The sequence below is a fragment of the Rhinolophus sinicus genome, chromosome 15, assembly GCF_057876585.1.
Source record: "Rhinolophus sinicus isolate RSI-liver-muscle chromosome 15, RSI-T2T, whole genome shotgun sequence".
NCBI classification, from domain to species: Eukaryota; Metazoa; Chordata; class Mammalia; order Chiroptera; family Rhinolophidae; genus Rhinolophus; species Rhinolophus sinicus.
This window is the reverse complement of record NC_142515.1, coordinates 73,740,840-73,757,512: the sequence shown is the minus strand read 5'-3', so window position 1 is coordinate 73,757,512 and position 16,673 is coordinate 73,740,840. Positions and strand designations below refer to the sequence as shown.

General features: G+C 53.0%; 1 protein-coding gene and 1 long non-coding RNA gene across 23 annotated transcripts in view; one reads left to right on the top strand and one right to left on the bottom strand.

The window, feature by feature from the left end:
• The window catches only part of GNG7 (G protein subunit gamma 7), a 144,213-nt gene that overhangs the window by 105,299 nt on the left and 22,241 nt on the right, over positions 1-16,673 (top strand). For 7 of the 22 annotated variants that reach the window (XM_074337520.2, XM_074337528.2, XM_074337529.2 and 4 more), the window contains one exon: positions 2,876-6,255. The exons of 7 other annotated variants lie outside the window; for them this stretch is intronic. Coding sequence is in view for 6 of the 15 variants with exons in the window: in XM_074337528.2 (XP_074193629.1) it covers positions 2,876-3,001 (126 nt within the window). In the remaining 9 variants the exon portion in view is untranslated. 8 more of the 22 variants (XM_088792243.1, XM_074337516.2, XM_088792238.1 and 5 more) reach the window with 5 other exon arrangements.
• On the bottom strand, positions 10,466-15,978 carry LOC141572661 (uncharacterized). Its single transcript, XR_016018980.1, has 3 exons — positions 15,307-15,978; positions 14,697-14,788; positions 10,466-13,076 (listed from the first exon to the last, which is right to left on the bottom strand). It is a non-coding gene; the product is annotated as an uncharacterized LOC141572661 (long non-coding RNA).

Here is a 16,673-nt window from a genome sequence, read left to right as displayed (position 1 = left end):
CGGCTTCTCTCATGAGCACCGTGTGTTCAAGGTCCATCCACGTTGTGGCGAGTGTCAGCGCCTCCATTCTTTTCACGGCCAGGTGACACCCCATTGTGTGGACGGGCCATGCTGTGTTTATGTAGATGAATTTTAAGTTCATGAGGGGACATCAGGACAGCATCCCAGACTCACAAGTTTCCCTCTTTCCAAGGACGTGGGCCAGTGGGCCAGTCACAGCTTCTTACATGAAAAAGGTGCTGACACTGTTCAAAGGCACCCTCTCATAAAACCCGTGTACACTTTGCAAAGGACAGTGAGGCACCTCCAAGGGGCTATTTCCTGCCCCCAACCCCAGCTTGCAGACTGCCAGGCGAGGGCCAGGGAGTCTCCAACTAGGAGGTCCTGGCGCTTTACGCGTCTCGATTAGCCCTGCTCCAGCTATGTGCTTGGTGAGTCGCAGTTCTCCAGAGAAACAGAACTGACAGGCTGTGTGTACATATCTACATAGAGAGAGATGTGTTCTAAGGAATTGGCTCATGTGATCGTGGGGGCTGGCAAGTCTGAAGTCTGCAGGATAGACCAGCAGGCTGGAGACCCAGGGAAGAATTGACTTGTAGCTTGAGTCCCAAGGCCACCTGGAGGCAGAAATTCTCTTTGGGGAAACTTCAGTCTTAGGCTCTTAAGGCCTTCAACTGATTAGGCGCGGCCCACCCACATTATAGAGGCTGATCTGCTCTACTCAAAGCTGACTGATTTAAGTGTTCATGTCACTAAAAAGTATCTTCATAGAGACATCTAGAGTGGTGTTACATCAACTGTCTGGATGCTGTGGCCTAGCCAAGTGGACACATAAAAATCAACCACCACCTCACGTATTTGTTGAGACCTTGTCTTCCTGAGCACCTGTCATTCCGCAGTCGTGGCTGGTCACAGGAATTGATTAGGAAGGGCCAGCCCGGCCCTGGTGCAGACAGACTCACACCTGACGGCCAGGTAGTGGAAGGGAGTGGGGAACGATTCTGGGAGGCCCATGGGCCTCCACCCAGCCAGGTGGGAGGGCTGAGCCCCCATGGGGGGAAGTGCCTCCCCGGAGGTTGGTGAATGTACCAGAACTCTGCACATTCAAAGCATTCCTTTGGGTTGAAGAAAGAGAAGGGCCCGGTTGAAGTGGTTTTGCTTTGTGAGCGGTGCCAGCCCCCAGCCCTGGCGGAGCAGTGATTCATCCCGCCCGTTTGAAGTTCAGGAGCAGCCTCCGGCCGCCCCTTTGAAAGTGGGGAGGAGGGCAGTCAGGACGTGACCCACTCGCCCTCCCAGTCCCGCCTGAGGTTTTGTGTCCTCCCAAAACAGCGACCAGAACTACAGACCATCGGCCTGTCTGAAAGGTCCGCCTGGTCATGTGGCCTGGGATGCGCTGCGGGCATGGTGGCCCTGACACTGTGGGCAGAGCCTTCCTGTCAACGCCGGAGACAGGCAGGGGGCTACCACACGCCAGAGCCACAGCACCAGCTATTTCAGGGCCTGGAGACTATTTTTGTCATCTGGGAGGGGTACTTTCCAAATACGACTCTGGAACGCCGAGCTCCGTCTGCTCATCAGAGGTGGCCGCCTGGGAGCAGCCTCACGCTCATGACAGTGGCAACTGTCGCTATCTGAGGGTGGGAGCATCCCCTGGCTGAACCCGCAAGCGTGCAGACCTCAGCAGCACCGGGCAGAGGTGTCCTTGGGGTGCAGGGCCTAGGCTGCAGATGCACCTCTGCAGGCCGCAGACACTGCAGAGGCTTTTCAAAGAGCGCTCTCCCCCCCCGCCTCATCTGTCCCACCCAGCAACCGCTGCACAACTGCCACTGTTGTCTGGCCTTATGGGCGAGAAAGCGGGGGACTGAGAAAGGGAGCCCCACGGACAGACAGTTCCCGCCCCTGGGATGAGATCCCATGGACATGCCCTGTTCACCCAAGCCCGGGACGGCCCCTGCAGCACCCCAAATGCACGACCGGGCGGACTGGGGCGTGTGGCCAAGGGGCTGCCTGGGGCCGAGCGGCGCCATTGCTAGTGCTCCTCCGCTCCCCGGACGCTCAGCACCATGTTTTACCCATGTCAATTTCCCCAGGCACCTTCCCTTCTCCCTCCTCTTTTGGGGATCCCAATGCAGGTAGTTCGAAGGGTCAGTGCCCTCGCTGGGGGTCACTGAACCCCAGTAGGTTCAGACTGCACAGAAAGGAGACACAGACAGGCTTGTCTCGTCCCCTCAATTGCACCGATGTGCAGGCGGAAGTCTTCCTGTCCGGCCCTTTCTTGAGGAGGATAGTCTTCGGCTGGATCCTAAAGAGACTGCATCTAGCTCTGACCCTTTCTGTTCAAAATCTGGGCAACTGCTGAGGGAGGCTCGGTCCTTCTTCTTGTAATCTTTTTAAATTGTGGTAAAATGCACAGAGCATAATGTTTACCATTAGTGATATTTAGTATGTTCAGTGTTATGCAATCATCACCTCTATCCAGTTCCAGAACATTTCATCACCCCAAAAAAGCCCCCATCAGTAGTCACACCCCCATCTCCCTCCCTAGTCCCTGACAACCACGAACCCACGTCCTGTCTGTGGATGTGCCTGTTCTGGACATTTCCCATAAGTGGAATCACACACTGTGTGGCCTGTGTGTCCGGCTTCTCTCATGAGCACCGTGTGTTCAAGGTCCATCCATTATGACGAGTGTCAGTGCCTCCCTCCTTTTCACGACTGGGTAACACTCCCGTATGTGGACGGGCCACGCTGTGTGTGTCCATCACCTGTTGATTGACATTTGGGCTGTGTCTGCCTTTGGCCATTGTGAATCCTGCTGCTACGAACACGTGTATCAGCCCCTTACTTTTCCTCTCATCCTTGTGCCCACACTCAGGTCTCCAAAGCCTCGTCGGAACTCATGAGTTACTGTGAGCAGCACGCCCGGAATGACCCCCTGCTGGTCGGAGTCCCCGCCTCCGAGAACCCCTTTAAGGACAAGAAGCCTTGTATCATTCTATAGCTTTGTTTTCTCGTGTGTTCTCCTCTCTCCCTCTTGCTCTCCCGCCACCTCCCCCCACCCCGTCTCAGTCAGAGCATCATTCAGTATGCAACACATTTTGAATCCCTGAAACTTTTAATGCCAAAAGAAATGCAAAAAGTTGTCACCACCCAGCTGGGGTGAAATGTATCCTCTGGGTTATGATGGATTTTCAGACCAAACAGTGCAGCCCTCAGGGCCCAACCAAAAGAGGGATGGTGGCTTCACAGCCACTTCCGATTAGGAATGACTGAAATGCCCAAGCAATGTGGTAACCATTTTTTTAACTCTCAGTGGCCGCTTGAGCTGTGGTCCAGACCCGAGCTGGGCTGGGAGAAGGGAAGGGGCAGGTGTGATAGCCGCTGGTCCCCCAACCTGGGCCACCTGGCTGGCTGGCCGTTCTCACACAACTGGGCCATTTGTGAAGACTTCTGCCAAGTCGATGCTACCGTGCCGTTTTTTATTTTAAGCTGAGTAAAATTGCGGGGAGGGTGGCACATAATGAGCTTTTCTGGAAAAATCTCTCCTTTTCATTTAAAAAAGTTATTCCATACTGCTAAAATCAGATTTTGATGGCTGAACATGCAGCTAAGCTGTACTATGTAATAACGCACAAGTGGATTTTAGGGGGCTGAGCGGGGGCTTTGGAAAACACTCCCTGTGTCACCAAGTGTCACCCCGCTGTATGGCATTTGTACGGCATGTGTCAGAGGCATGGCCACTGTTCACACAGAACTGCAACCTGGGGAGGCCCTGTCTGGTAGGCTAGGCTGCCTGGTGCTTCGACTGAAAAGGTGTTAACTGGTCTGGAAGTAGCTGGAAGGCCTGGACGGTGAGGGCCTGCAGCCCCACCTCACTCACTACTAACGGGGGATCTGCTTTCATACCCCACAAACCCAGAACGTCTGGTTGGAGGAAGTGAGAGGAATTATGACAATTCATCACTCTTCCCACCAGCCTTGGAAATTTAAGATTTCATGGAATCAGGGGGTGGAGGCAGGGGCCCTTTTTTAAAATTACTTTTTCCTCTGTTACAACATGGACAGTTAAAACAGCTGGAGGAAGGGGCCGAAAGCAACCCCCTCCCTCCCCTGCCAGTGCCACCTGCACCCACCAGAACCCCACACAGCCCTCGACTCGGGTCCCTGCCTGTCGTATCCCTGGGCCTGGAGGCAAACTGTGGGAAGAAACGAGCCCAGCTCTGCCCCTGTGGCCCCAGTGGACGTCAGAGTCTGAGGCCCTTGTCAGCGGGGTCCTGGACAGCCGCCAGACCCAGGCCTTCCCCTCACAGCCGCGGGGCCAGGGCCAGGACCAAGGCTCAGATCTTGCCAGAGCTGAGATGGCTCCAGAGGATGACCCTCCATGTAGCTCCCCGAGGGCACAGGCTGGAAGGCCGAGTCCTTCTCCACAACACCCAGCTCTCCCCGGCCGGTCCGGGAGCACCAGGGGCTTCGGGGAGCCTGGCACCTCCAGACCTGCAGTTGGAGGGGGCAAGCCGTGAAGGTGCCCAGTGCTGCAGCCACGTCTCATTGGGCAGGGAGTAGGCGGCTGGGCACCTCTCGCCGTCCCCGGCAGGATGGAACAAAAGCCAGTCCTAGGGCCGGTGGGAAGTGGGGGGCATCTGCTGGCCCTTCCCACCAGCCCTCTGGTGACTAGCAACGAGTGCTCCCCTTTTGCTTTGTGACAAAAGCCTTAATCCCTTGAACCCACATCAGATCCTTGCACGCCCATCCTTCCTCCTGCGTCCCCCCACTGTCCGGCCACCAGGCCCAAAGAGGGTGGGAGGTCCTGATATCAGTGACAGGAGCACCCTGGGGCCCAGCCTCCCCTCTCTCCACCCCCGGCCTTGCCCAGCCCCACCTTGTGTCCCCACCCAAGTGACCCCAGAGAAGCCAGTGGGAAGCAAAGCCCAGGACCCCTGGCTGAGAGGTGGGGTTGAACCTGAGCTGATCGGCTCCATCACCTGCTCTGGGCTCAGTCGCCCAACGTGTCCCCCACCCCCAACCCTGCAGTAAACCGCGTCCTGGGCCAGGAGAGGCTTCCCAGTCAGACACTGAGTGGTCTGGGGAAACTGAAGCCCTTTACCCACCCTCTCACTGCACCTGCTTAGCGCCTCCCCCAGGTGCCCAGTGCCCTGTCCCCTGAGCCTGGCCATCAGGTGCCCACAGCCTCGGACCCCAGGGAGGTGGCGATCGGCAGAAACCCCACCATTGTTTTCTTTCTGGCTGAGGAAAACCAAAACAAAACTTTCCTTTTTTTTAAAATTTAAAGTAATTGTCACTGTCCGTAATTAGACCTGAAGCATCAGAGCACTCGTGACAACATATGCTGCTTGTCCATTCCTCACACAAGTATTCGCCGTGGAAACATGGTTATGGGGCGTTTCGTGGCCTGGAACAGCCCTTTGCATTATGGAGCTGGCGGGGTGGCAATATGAGCCTTGCGGAAACCATCCTCTCCCCACCATGTCATGGGGGAAAAATATTAAGGACACATACACAGCAGGCAGGGGTGGGAGACATGGGGCCTCCCTGTCCTCTGCAGCCGGTTCAGTGTGCCCAGTGGGGCTGCCCAATCTGATGACCCCCCACCCCAGGAAGAATCTAGTCCATGTACCCCTCCCCCATCCTCCCAGAGGTGATCCAGAGGCTAAGAATTAAGTGATGCATTGTAATCCCCAGCACCAGGGGATATAAACCAGGGCTGCTTGGGAAGGTGCTGTCTGTGGCTTTGATGTCCCAGCCAGCCTCCTGTCCAGGACAGCGCTGGGCCTCCAGGCAGCTCATCCACCCTGTGACCAGCTTCAGTCAGCCCTGCCCTGAGCTCTGAGGCTGCAGGAGAAGGCCCTGGGGCCCTCACCCCAAGCATGAGTGATCAGGGGCAGTTTCTAGGCCAAGGTGAGGCCACAGAAGGTCCTTCCAGAGCACTTAATAAAAAGCCAGCCTGCCACAGGATCCCCTGAAAACAAGCCATATGTCAGACACTTGGCCCTCTTCCTTCTCCGTCCATGGAACCCATTGCCAAATGTTGTAACAACCAGTTCCCAGTTTTCAGAAGCAATCTGTGGTTCTGGCAGGTTCTACCCCATCTGCGTTTGGATGTCTGGTGGTTTTTATTATTTTTTTAAAATTCCAGGTGCATCACACCCACTTTCTCTCAGTGTTTTAATATTGTGTGGAATTGTTAATACAAAGTGAATTAATCCACAATAAAAGGCTCACTGTCCTTTTCTCCCAGCTCTGGGTCTTCCACTCTTTCCCTGGCCGCTGCTGGGGGGGGGCAGGGGCTGCCCCACACCACCCACTCCCCCCACCTGTCCCTCAGAAGACGCAACACGGATGGGACCTGCTTCAGGCAGCAGCACACATGAGCAGCCTTCAGCCTCGATGGGATTTGTGATTTGTAGTTAGAGCATGTAGGGGAAAGGCTATTTGAGAGTCTGCGTATGAGTGATCCATGTGTCCCACGGCTCTGGACTATTTGGCATGGCCCATGAGAAGACGCCTCGCTCTTTGAAGGCCTGGGAGCCTGAGAAGATCTTAATCTCACCCCTGCAGTCTTGTTGCCCATCACCCAGAGACCATCACGACCACCGGAGACAGCCAGGAAAAGGAGTGAGTCGTGGCCCAATTCAGCAGGACACAAAGATTTCAAGTTTTAATAATATGTCTGCAATTGGGTGATTCTGACCTCAAAGCAGAGAACTTTCTCTGATAAAACATTTACAGATTCGACTACATGAAAATTATCCCCAGTGTATCAAAAAGTATAAGATTAGAAGGCAGTTCAAAAACCTAAACCTTACCAGGTGACCCAGCAGTCCCTCTGCTGTGTGTACACACGAAGCACTGAGAGCAGGGACTCGAACAGATACCTGCAAACCCATGTCCGCAGCAGCACGACTCACAGCGGCCAAAAGGCAAACAGAGACAGATGCATGATCAACAAGGGTGGGCCGGCCACACACTGGAATATTACTCGGCCTTGGAAATAAAGGACATTCTGATACGCTACAGCGTGGACGGACCCAGAGGACATGATGCTCAGTGACATCAGCCAGACACAGGAGGATAAATTCTGTGTGATTCCCCTTATGTGAGGTCCCCAGAGGAGTCAGATTCATAGAGACAGGAAGTAGGTGGTGGGGGCCAGGGGTTGGGGGAGCGGAGGGGAGTGAGTGTTTAATGGGGACGGTGTCAGTTTGGGGAGATGGAAAGTTCTAGAGATGGATGGTGGGGACGGCTGCATGACAGTGTGAATGTGCTTAATGCCACTGAGCTGTGCACTTAAAACTGGCTAAAATGATAAAGTTCATATTACATATATTTTACCACAAAAAGAAAAACACACAACCTTACCCAATATCCACCTAAAGGGCTGAAATGTAAAAGATTGGAGTTGTTGAGGGTGTGGAGCAACTTGGACTCCAAGCTTGTTGCAGGGAGTGATGCTACAACCATTTTGGGAAAAGGTCTGGCCATTTCTTATCAAACAACACACATCTCTATGACTAGGCAGTTGCACTTGTGTTTCCCCATGATAAATCAAAACATATCCACAAAAACTCCTGGAAGGAATGTACAGAACAGCTCTGATAATAGTGAAAACCTGGAAACATCTCAGGTGTTCAGCAACAGGTGAGTGGATAACAAACTGTGATCGGTCCATTCATGCTCCTGAATCCCACGCAGCATATCAAGGAATAAACTAGTACAAAAGCACAGTGACCTGGGTGACTCCCAAAACTTTGTGCCGCATGAAATAAGCCTCACACAGAGGATGGCCGGTGTGATTCCATGCTGTGAAGTTCTAGAACAGCAACCTGTGCCCAGGCTGTGCCATCAGAAGAGTGACTCCCAAACGTGTCCACATCCTATCATTTCTAGAGCCTGTGGCTCTGTCGCCTTACATGGGATGAAAGGAATTTTGCAGGTGGGATTAAGTCAGGGCCCCCGAGATGGGGACGACCCTGGATTCCAGGGGGCCCAGTGTCATCACCGGGTCCTCATAAGAGGGAGGCAGGAGGCTCAGAGTCAGAGACATGGAAGAGGCTGCACTGCTGGCTGTGACGATGGAGGAGGGGCCACGAGCCAGGGACGAGGTGCCTCTAGAAGCTGGAAACAAGGAAATACTAAGGGAAAGAAGCCAGTCTGAAAAGGCTACACACTGTATGAATCCAACTCTATCACATTCTGGAAAAGGCAAAACCATGGAGGAGGTAAAAAGATCAGGGGTTGGGGGAAGGATGAATAGGTGTGGCAGTGACACTTGTGAAGGCCATGGTCATGGTGGAGACGTGACATTATCCACTTGGTGAAGCCCACCGTATGTCGAATGTCGTGAAGCTGAGATAAGCCATGGACGGCAACGCATGCATCCAGAATGCAGACGTCCTGCCCCATAAAGCAGGAGGCCTGGGGCCACGGGGTCGGGCCTGCTGGCATTGAGAGGGGGAGGGTATGACCTAACTGAGTATGAGTGCACTCCCAAATTAAGCGTACGTTGCCCCGCAGAGAGTAAACAAAGAAATTCAAAATGATCATCCACGCGCTCACTGCACAAACTCAAGACACCAGTACAATTTTCAGAATCTTCCTTCAAAGAGTTTATTGAAACCAAGAGGGAAGAAATAGCAAATTCTGAGTCACAGCCTCTCAGTGGGACCAGCTACAGAATTCACGGGGCCCCTTGTTCAAAAATGAAGAATTTCGGGGGGTGTAAAGTACAGCACAGGGAACACAATCAACAATATCATAATAACTATGTATGGTGCCAAGGGGTTACTAGACTTATCGGAGGGAATCACTTTGGAAGGTATATAAATGTCTAACCACTACACTGTACACCTGCAACTAATCTAATATTGAACATCAACTGTAATTGAAAATTTTTTTAAGTTAAGAATTTCAAGATGGTAATAGTAGTGCATTAAACCCAGGCGGCTGCACAGTCCGCACGCCTGCGAAGCCTGCCCTGCCTCTCGATGCAGGAAGTTGGAAGATGGTTTGTTCAGAAGCAGGGAACCTGTAACCCTCCTGCAATGCAACCAGCTTTTCAACAAATGCAAAAAACGTTCACTGACCTTGCATTCTAGTTCACAAAACCTCTTTGCTCAGGAGATGGTATAATTTTTTTTTAAAACCTCTCAAATCAAAATGACTACATTTATCAAATTAAGAGGCTAATCTTTCACTCAGGATCACTTTTTAAAGATAAAAACTCTCACATCACAGCAGCATTCACAGCCTGGTCAGTGGCTCAATGGCTGTTCAGGCCCGTCATGCTTATTCTTTTAATTTATGAACACAAAATACCGAACAGTGCAGGATGGAGGCGTGAATATGGTGGCGACACCACTGAATTAAGATCCAGACCTATATTCAACTCTGTGACTGACGATAACATCTCTAGACTTTTGTGCTCTCTCCAAAAGAAACTGGAAGGGAAAGGCGCAGAGACAAAATTGAAAGAGCACATTCCTCACAGCAGACCACACCACCTGCAGGGCACGAGGAATTCTTGTTTTTGTAAATCCTGCCCTCGCTTTGTGATAATAGCGTATTCAATTTTTTTCTTCCTACAATCTATATATTTCTTTTCTGCTACACTTTCTTCATCCTGTTTTGGTATCTCTTCCTCTTCTTTAAAGTACATTAAAAACCCTTAACAAGTGGAAACAGACCAGCTTTCCTGTGACCTTGGGCAAGTCACTAACAACTGGTGCTTAATTTTAGAGTTGAGAGCAAGGTCAGAAACATCCAAGGAGACCTTCTAGCGTTCTTTATAACGATAAAAAACACAACCAAGATGAAATTCTCACACTAATAACACGGCGTTAAAATACCAAAAGTCAGAACAAGAGGAACTCTAAGGGTCCTGCAGTAGTTCTAGAAGACTAACCCTCACATTCTGTCATTTCTATCACTTCAAATTCATTGCTCTACAAAAGGAAAGCAGTAAACAGACACACAAGCGTGGTTATGTCAGTGTTATAAGAGCAGGTTGGGTTCCCTGGGAAGCAGATGGTGTTGCATTCAGGATGTTTATTAGGACTTTTGGGATCAAAACATGTGGGAGTGGGAATGCCTCAAGCTAGCCCAGGGGTTGCAGGCCTTTAGGCCTCCATCTTGATCAGCCATTGAATGGGCTGCCTCCAGAATGCCCTGATCCTGACCTTGGGCCAGGCCGCTCTCTGCAGCTGAAGCAATTACTGTGGGGGCTGACAGCTGAAGGGTGTCCACTGACAACACTCCCAGAAGCAGGGCAGCTCGTCCTTGAAGGGATGTGGGCAGCACATCCCCATACCCACCAGCCTCGTCCGTCTTTAGTTTTTATAGTTAACATTCTTCTGTACGTAAACCTTTGGCACCAATCGACTGCACTAAAGAGAAACCTTTGGAAACTGATGCAAATGAAAGAAGGGTAACAGAGGATCACCAACCAACCTTCATGTTGCACACACTTTATTTAATATAATCATTAGTAAGTCTGTTTTTGTACCAAAGAAAGGGTAAATGAGACTTTTGTAAGGCTGTTGTACAGAAGCAAAAGTATTTCTCTAAGTGATGGCTTCAATCCTATCGGGGCTTGTGCCTCTGACCCACTGCCAGCTTCAACTCCTGGCCATTGCCATCTTCCGTCCTGCAGGAACCTGCCTGATTGCCAGTTCCACCCTCCTGGCTAGTCCATAGATTCCAAGAAAGTCCTTCACAAGCAATGGCTGGGCTCTGGAGCCCTGGCAGCCAGTGCAGCAGGTTCAGGATTCAGTGTCCCCCAGTGATCCAAAGAATTGAGGAAAAATATCCCACATTCAGGGCCTTGAGGCAGCATCAAAGTCTCCAGGATGGGGGTTCCCCCTGGGTGGCCACATCAGGCTCAGCACTTTCTGCAGTACATGTGTGGCTGGTGTGTGGAAGTCAGCACAGGGTTTACAGTGGAAAGAGTGATGCCAGGCCTCACTGGCGAGCCAGCCCTAAGAATGTGGCACTTTCTCGCCAGAATGTATCACTCTGGGAAGAACTCCAAGCCCCAGGTTGAGAAAGAAATGTTTCCTCTGGTCAGAACACCACAGCCTGTCAGCCTACATGACACAGGACAGGGTGAGGTGGAAAACTAGGCTAGCTAACAGGTGTCCAGCTCTGCCCCTCACTTGCTCTGTGATCTCATATGGCAGCCACATCCCTTCTCGTACCTTCATTCCCACAGATGATCTCAGTGACATCGTCTTACTCCTTTTCTGTGATCAAGAAAACGAATAATCACACATTGAGCAGCACTGGGATTCTGGAGCAAGTAGTAGGGACACTCTCCTAAAGCTCAAGTCTACGTAAGAAATCAGCTTTAAGCAGGAGAAAGATGAATTCCTACTCACGGGAACATTCAGGAAAAGCCCGGCATGCACTGCCAGTGCTGCCAGGCAGTTCACCTGAACCCAGCCTACTCCCCAAGTCGCAGGAGAATCTAGAAAGGTTCTGAGTTTGGCAAACACCCACGTCCCCATCCTCAAAGCCACGTGCAGCTGCCTCTGGGAAGGAGGAATTCTCAGACCAGGGTCTAAAAGTTTCGTGGGACAACCTCGGCACAACTATGGGGTCAGCGCTACAGTCACCCATGCTGTAGAAGGCATGAAACAGACTGTTTTAGGAGCCAAAAAAAGCCAAAGCCTGACCCTTGGGTCATGGAACTGCTCTCCCAGCAACATCCCCCCACCGGGAGGAAGCAGTGGAAGCTGCCTTCCTCCTGACACTCCTGTTGTCTTGTCCCGTCTGCCAGTCGCATCCGGGCGACCTTTGGAGCAGAGCGAGGGAGGAAGTGCCCTTCGTGTCTGCTCTCTTTCCTGGCCAGCACACTTTGAAACATTCCTTTGGTGGGTTCTCGGGAACTCTTTGTTTTCAGAAGACACCTCAGATCTGGAGGGCGCAGTGGGCTTGGCCCAGGATCGATTAGGGAACACCACTACCTTCCCATGACTATGGCGGGGGAGGGGAGGAACAGGGTGGCTCCATTCAAACAAGAGGTGGCAGGTGAGATGGAAAAGGAACCAGTGGGGCAGGTTCTGCCACCAGCTTCCTGGGGGACTTCCAGCAACTCCTGGCTCCGGTGGCAGTTTCCTCTTCTGTAAAATGAGGATAATTAGTAGCACTGAGGTTGTTGTGAAGATATGTAGTAGGCGTAAAGTACATAATGAGCATACAAGTAAAACTGGCCAACAATCTTGACATGCTGTAATGCCCTCACCCTCCAAGTGGCCTGTGGTGCAAAGAAGTGACAACTGCCTCTTCTGACTCCTGTGAGCATTTCCTGCCAAATGCTGAACGATGTTTACTATTGTTCCTGGGTCTTATCTCTGCAGGCAGACTATCCTCTCTTGGAGAGAAGGTACACAGAGAAGGCTCACAGAAATCAAATGGCACCACAGAAAATAAATTAATTAAACAAACGACACAGCCCACTGTTACTGTCGTGGCTGCTGTGATCCAATGCGCTGCAAAGGGCGGGAAGGATGAGGGCAAGCTCCTCCATCACAGACCCTAGTACATAATGACACAGACTCAGGCCTTCGGGCTGAGCTAACTTCCGCCTGGGCCGGCCGCTGCTTCCTCTGTGTTTCCGGCCCATTTCGGCGAAGACAGGCAACCACCTCCCTTCCCAGGCAGCTAGGGCGATCCTGCCTCCGTTCTGCGAATCCAGGAGCTCCCCACCCACCCACCCAGGCGGAGAATCTGCGGCTTTTCTCAGAAGGACAAACAGGTCTGGAGGACACCGCCCAACATTCTGGTAAGGGGCTATGGCGGCCAAGCGGGCGCCGCTCCTCAGACTGGTGCCCAGAGCCGGGCCGGGGCTCTCAGAGCGGTAACGGGAGTCCCCACCGGCCTAAACCCCGAATCACGGTCTCCAGGTGCCCGCCGAGCCTACCAAGAGCTCCGTGGTCGCTGCCCATCATCAGTGCACTTCAGCTAAGTGGTGTCACTAGGGCCGTTTGCGCGAGGCTCCGCCCTCCGCGAGGCTCCGCCCTCCGCGAGGCTCCGCCCTCCGCGAGGCTCCGCCCTCCGCGAGGCTGAGCAGAAGGCCCCGAGTTAGTTAGGTATGCGCATCCTCAGAACCTAACGCTAAGGCTCCGCTTCTGATTGGCCCAAGGGCTCAGGACGCTGAAGGGCAGGGTGAACCCGTGCAGGTGTGAGGTGTGGAGCCTTCCGCATAGGACCCACCCACTTAATAAGAACCCTCTAGAAAAGCACTAAGTGGGCACCCAGGTGGAGAACACAGCCCCAGTCCCCATGCTAAACCCAGAGCTATCCTAACACACGTATCGGCTTATTTATTACCTCTGATTAAAACCCTGCTATGATCAATTTTAACTTGTGTTGTGGTCTAGTCACGCGTGGCAGTATTTTATACAGCTAAATTTTTTAAGTATAATTATGACAAATATTAAATGAGATATACTAAATTTTCTTTTAACATAAGTATACCCCAGATATTACATGGGATATATTTATACTAATAAATACGTTTATTTAAAACTCAGATTTAACCAGCTGTGCTGTATTTATTTGGCAACCTGTTTATAATTATTTGTTCATCATTGTGACCATGTGATCAATTTATCAGTGGGCCCCGGCCTGTGAGTTCCAGGAACGCCTCAGCTTTTGTTCCTCACAGTGTAGCACCCAGCAGAGTCTGACCAAAGAAAGTGCCTGTGGTAGGCTAGATAATAGCCCCCCCAAAGATGTCCACGTCCTACTTCTCAGAACCTGTGAGTATTTTGCAGGCTTTGCTAATGGGATTAAATGAAAGAGCTTAAGATGGGGAGAATATCCTGGCTTATTCACGTGGGCCCAGTGTCATCACAAGGGTCCTTGTAAGAGGAAGGCAGGAAGAAAGAAAAGGTGACATAAGGATGGGAGCAAGAAAAAAGGCCTTGTGTTGTGGAGCCATGACCCAAGGGATGCGCGCACCTCTAGGGCCTGCAGAAGGACCACAGCCCTGTAGAAATCTTGATTTTTAGCCTGGTGAAACTGACTCCAGACATCTAACCTCCAGAACTGTAAGATTAGAATAAATTTGGGTTGTTCTAAGCCACTAAGTTTGTAGTGACTTGTTACAGTAGCTCTAGGAAACTCATACAGTGCCCAACAAATATTTACTGAATGAGTGAAGGACCGGATGAAAGAATGCAAAAGGCAGCTGTGGAATACCGTGTGGGTCAGAGCCAGAATAGTCAGGAGACTGTGCCGGCCTCCCATCTGTCACCAGTCATGAGACCCTGGGCCTGTGAAATTATTCCAAGGCCTCATCTTTTGCACGTGGTTACTCTCACCGGCCTCCTGCACTGTGAGGAGTACACAGGTAGTTGGAGAATCGGCTCAAGGTGTGGAGCCAGCTAGAATCCAAAACATTCCTCTGGACTCCAGACAGACTCAGCATCCTTTTTGGGTCCACCTGCTCCATCTCCTGCCAGGATCTAAGATTGTTAATATACTCACTCACATTTTTACTACAACTCAATTGCTATTATTACCCTATTTTCCCAAACAAGGCTGAGGCATAGACAGGTGAAGTCTCTCCCACCAAGGCCACCCAGCTGTTAAGGATATGGATGGAAATGGAACCATCAGGGAGTGAGCCTAAGATGGGGCCACTCCTGCAGCTTCTCTGTGCCTCAGTTTACTCTCACCAAGCAGATCTTCCTCTTGAGGACATGGAAGCCTCCAACCAATTCGTGTGGGGGTCAAGTTCAGTTCTCAGCAGAGTGGAACTGTCACAACCCTGAAAGGAGGTGAAAGGTCAGAATTTCAGGAAGCCCCCACCCTGCCCTGGAGGTGGAATTCAGATGTAGGGAGTCATAGATTCCTTGAAGCCCAAATGTGTAGCTCACCTGGAACGTGGGAACGCCCTTGAGAGCCCCCACCAACTACAACCAGGAAATATGGGGTCTCCCCACTCCAGGCCTTCCCCAGGGGAGACACCCTGCCACCCATGCTCCAGGGGGCTGTGTGTCCTTGTCTGCCCCTTATGAACAGGCGAGCCTTGGGTCAGCTGGGAGGAGGAGGACGAGCATGACAAGAAGGCGGAGAGGCGGGGCGGCCAGCTTGGGTGGAGGAATCCCCAAAGCAGCTAAAAATAGCCGGGGAAATTATTCCAACACCTTCCCAAAATAGAAAGCAGCCTCCTTGCCCAACAAAACGCCAGGGCGGGCCGTTCTGCAGCCAGAGGGGGAGCTGAGGGGTGGGGCTTGAGGAAAGGTGGCCTCGGACGACCCCTTCCCCCACCCCCAACACACCTACCCCACTTCTGGACCTTTCTCTCCAGCTGGCCTTCTCAGGGCTGGCTGACCCCGCGATCGGGGGAGAGGACACCCAAGAGGGGTGGAGACCCTGGAAAGTGAACCCCTCCCCCGCCACAGCCCTGGCCCAGATCTGCTGACCCAGGAACTGGGAGGGCCCTGAGCCACCGGGACTAAAAATAGCCCTTGCCTCCTCCCGGGCTATTTTTAGAGTCCATTGCCCAGGCCTCAGCACAAAGGAAGCCAGCCGGGGGGCACACCCCGCCGGGCAGCTCAGGCGCCCTGGCTCAGACGCAGGCACCGCCTTTGGCCACCGCTGGGCCAGGGCTGGGGAGAGACCAACGGGGTGGACAGATCTGGCTTCAGCGCCTGCCTTGCTGGAGGACGCCAGGGCACCCACATGCCCTCTGAGCCTGGTTGCCACTCACAAGAGAGAGGGAGACACGCGCGTAGGGGGTCTGGACCCCAGAAAGCGCTGGGCAAAGGAGGCTCTCACTCTGGACTGGGGACTCTCTGAAGACCCCACGATGAGAACTGAGCATCGGCCTATGTGCCAGCCATGCGTTCAGAGCTTTAAAGAAGTTTCACAGATGAGAGCCCGCGGGCCTCACTTTCTGCATCTGTGAAATGGGAGTCCTTAGCAGCACCTGGATTAGTAGCTATGGGGCACAACGCTCAGCCCGCGATGGGGCGGGTACAAAGCGCAGGCGCACGCGTTGCTAGTCGGTGTCACTTTGGTTTCTCCAGTCTCTCCTCCCTGCCCAGGCCGGCTCCAGAAACGCCGGAGCTGATGTCATCCGCAGCCGGGTCCAGCCTCCCAGCACCGCCGACGCAGGCCGGCGCCGCCGTCACGGGCGTTCCTGCGCCAGGGAATCCCGGCCCCCGCGCGGGGGCCCCAGTGGAAACCCGTGACGCCAGCGCCCGCCACCTCACGTCTTCCGGCCCGCGCCCGGGCAGGCGCGGGGCGGGGCATGCTCTCGCTCGGTGACCCACCCCCCACGCCAGCCCAGGGCTCGCGTGGTCCTCTCCACGCACGGCCAGCCCTGCGCGCTTACACTCCACTAGTATGGAGTGCCCGGGCGACCGCAGGGACAAACACCATTTTAATGCACAGACACCTGGGCGTGCCCAGGGTATGTTAGCAAGCACAAGTTCACGGACAAAAGCACGTCCTGAAACCCCCAGGGCACGATCGTGCTTGACAGCTCGGTGGGCTCGTACAGTCCTGGCTGGCTCTAGGAACGGTGGGAAACCCTAGCCTGACTCTCCAGGCCTGTCTGTAATACCTGGGGTGGAGGGGGTGGGGGCATCCAGCCTGGATGAACACACAGCCGGGTGCCCGTGGCCTGTGGGCGTGGGGCCACGGTG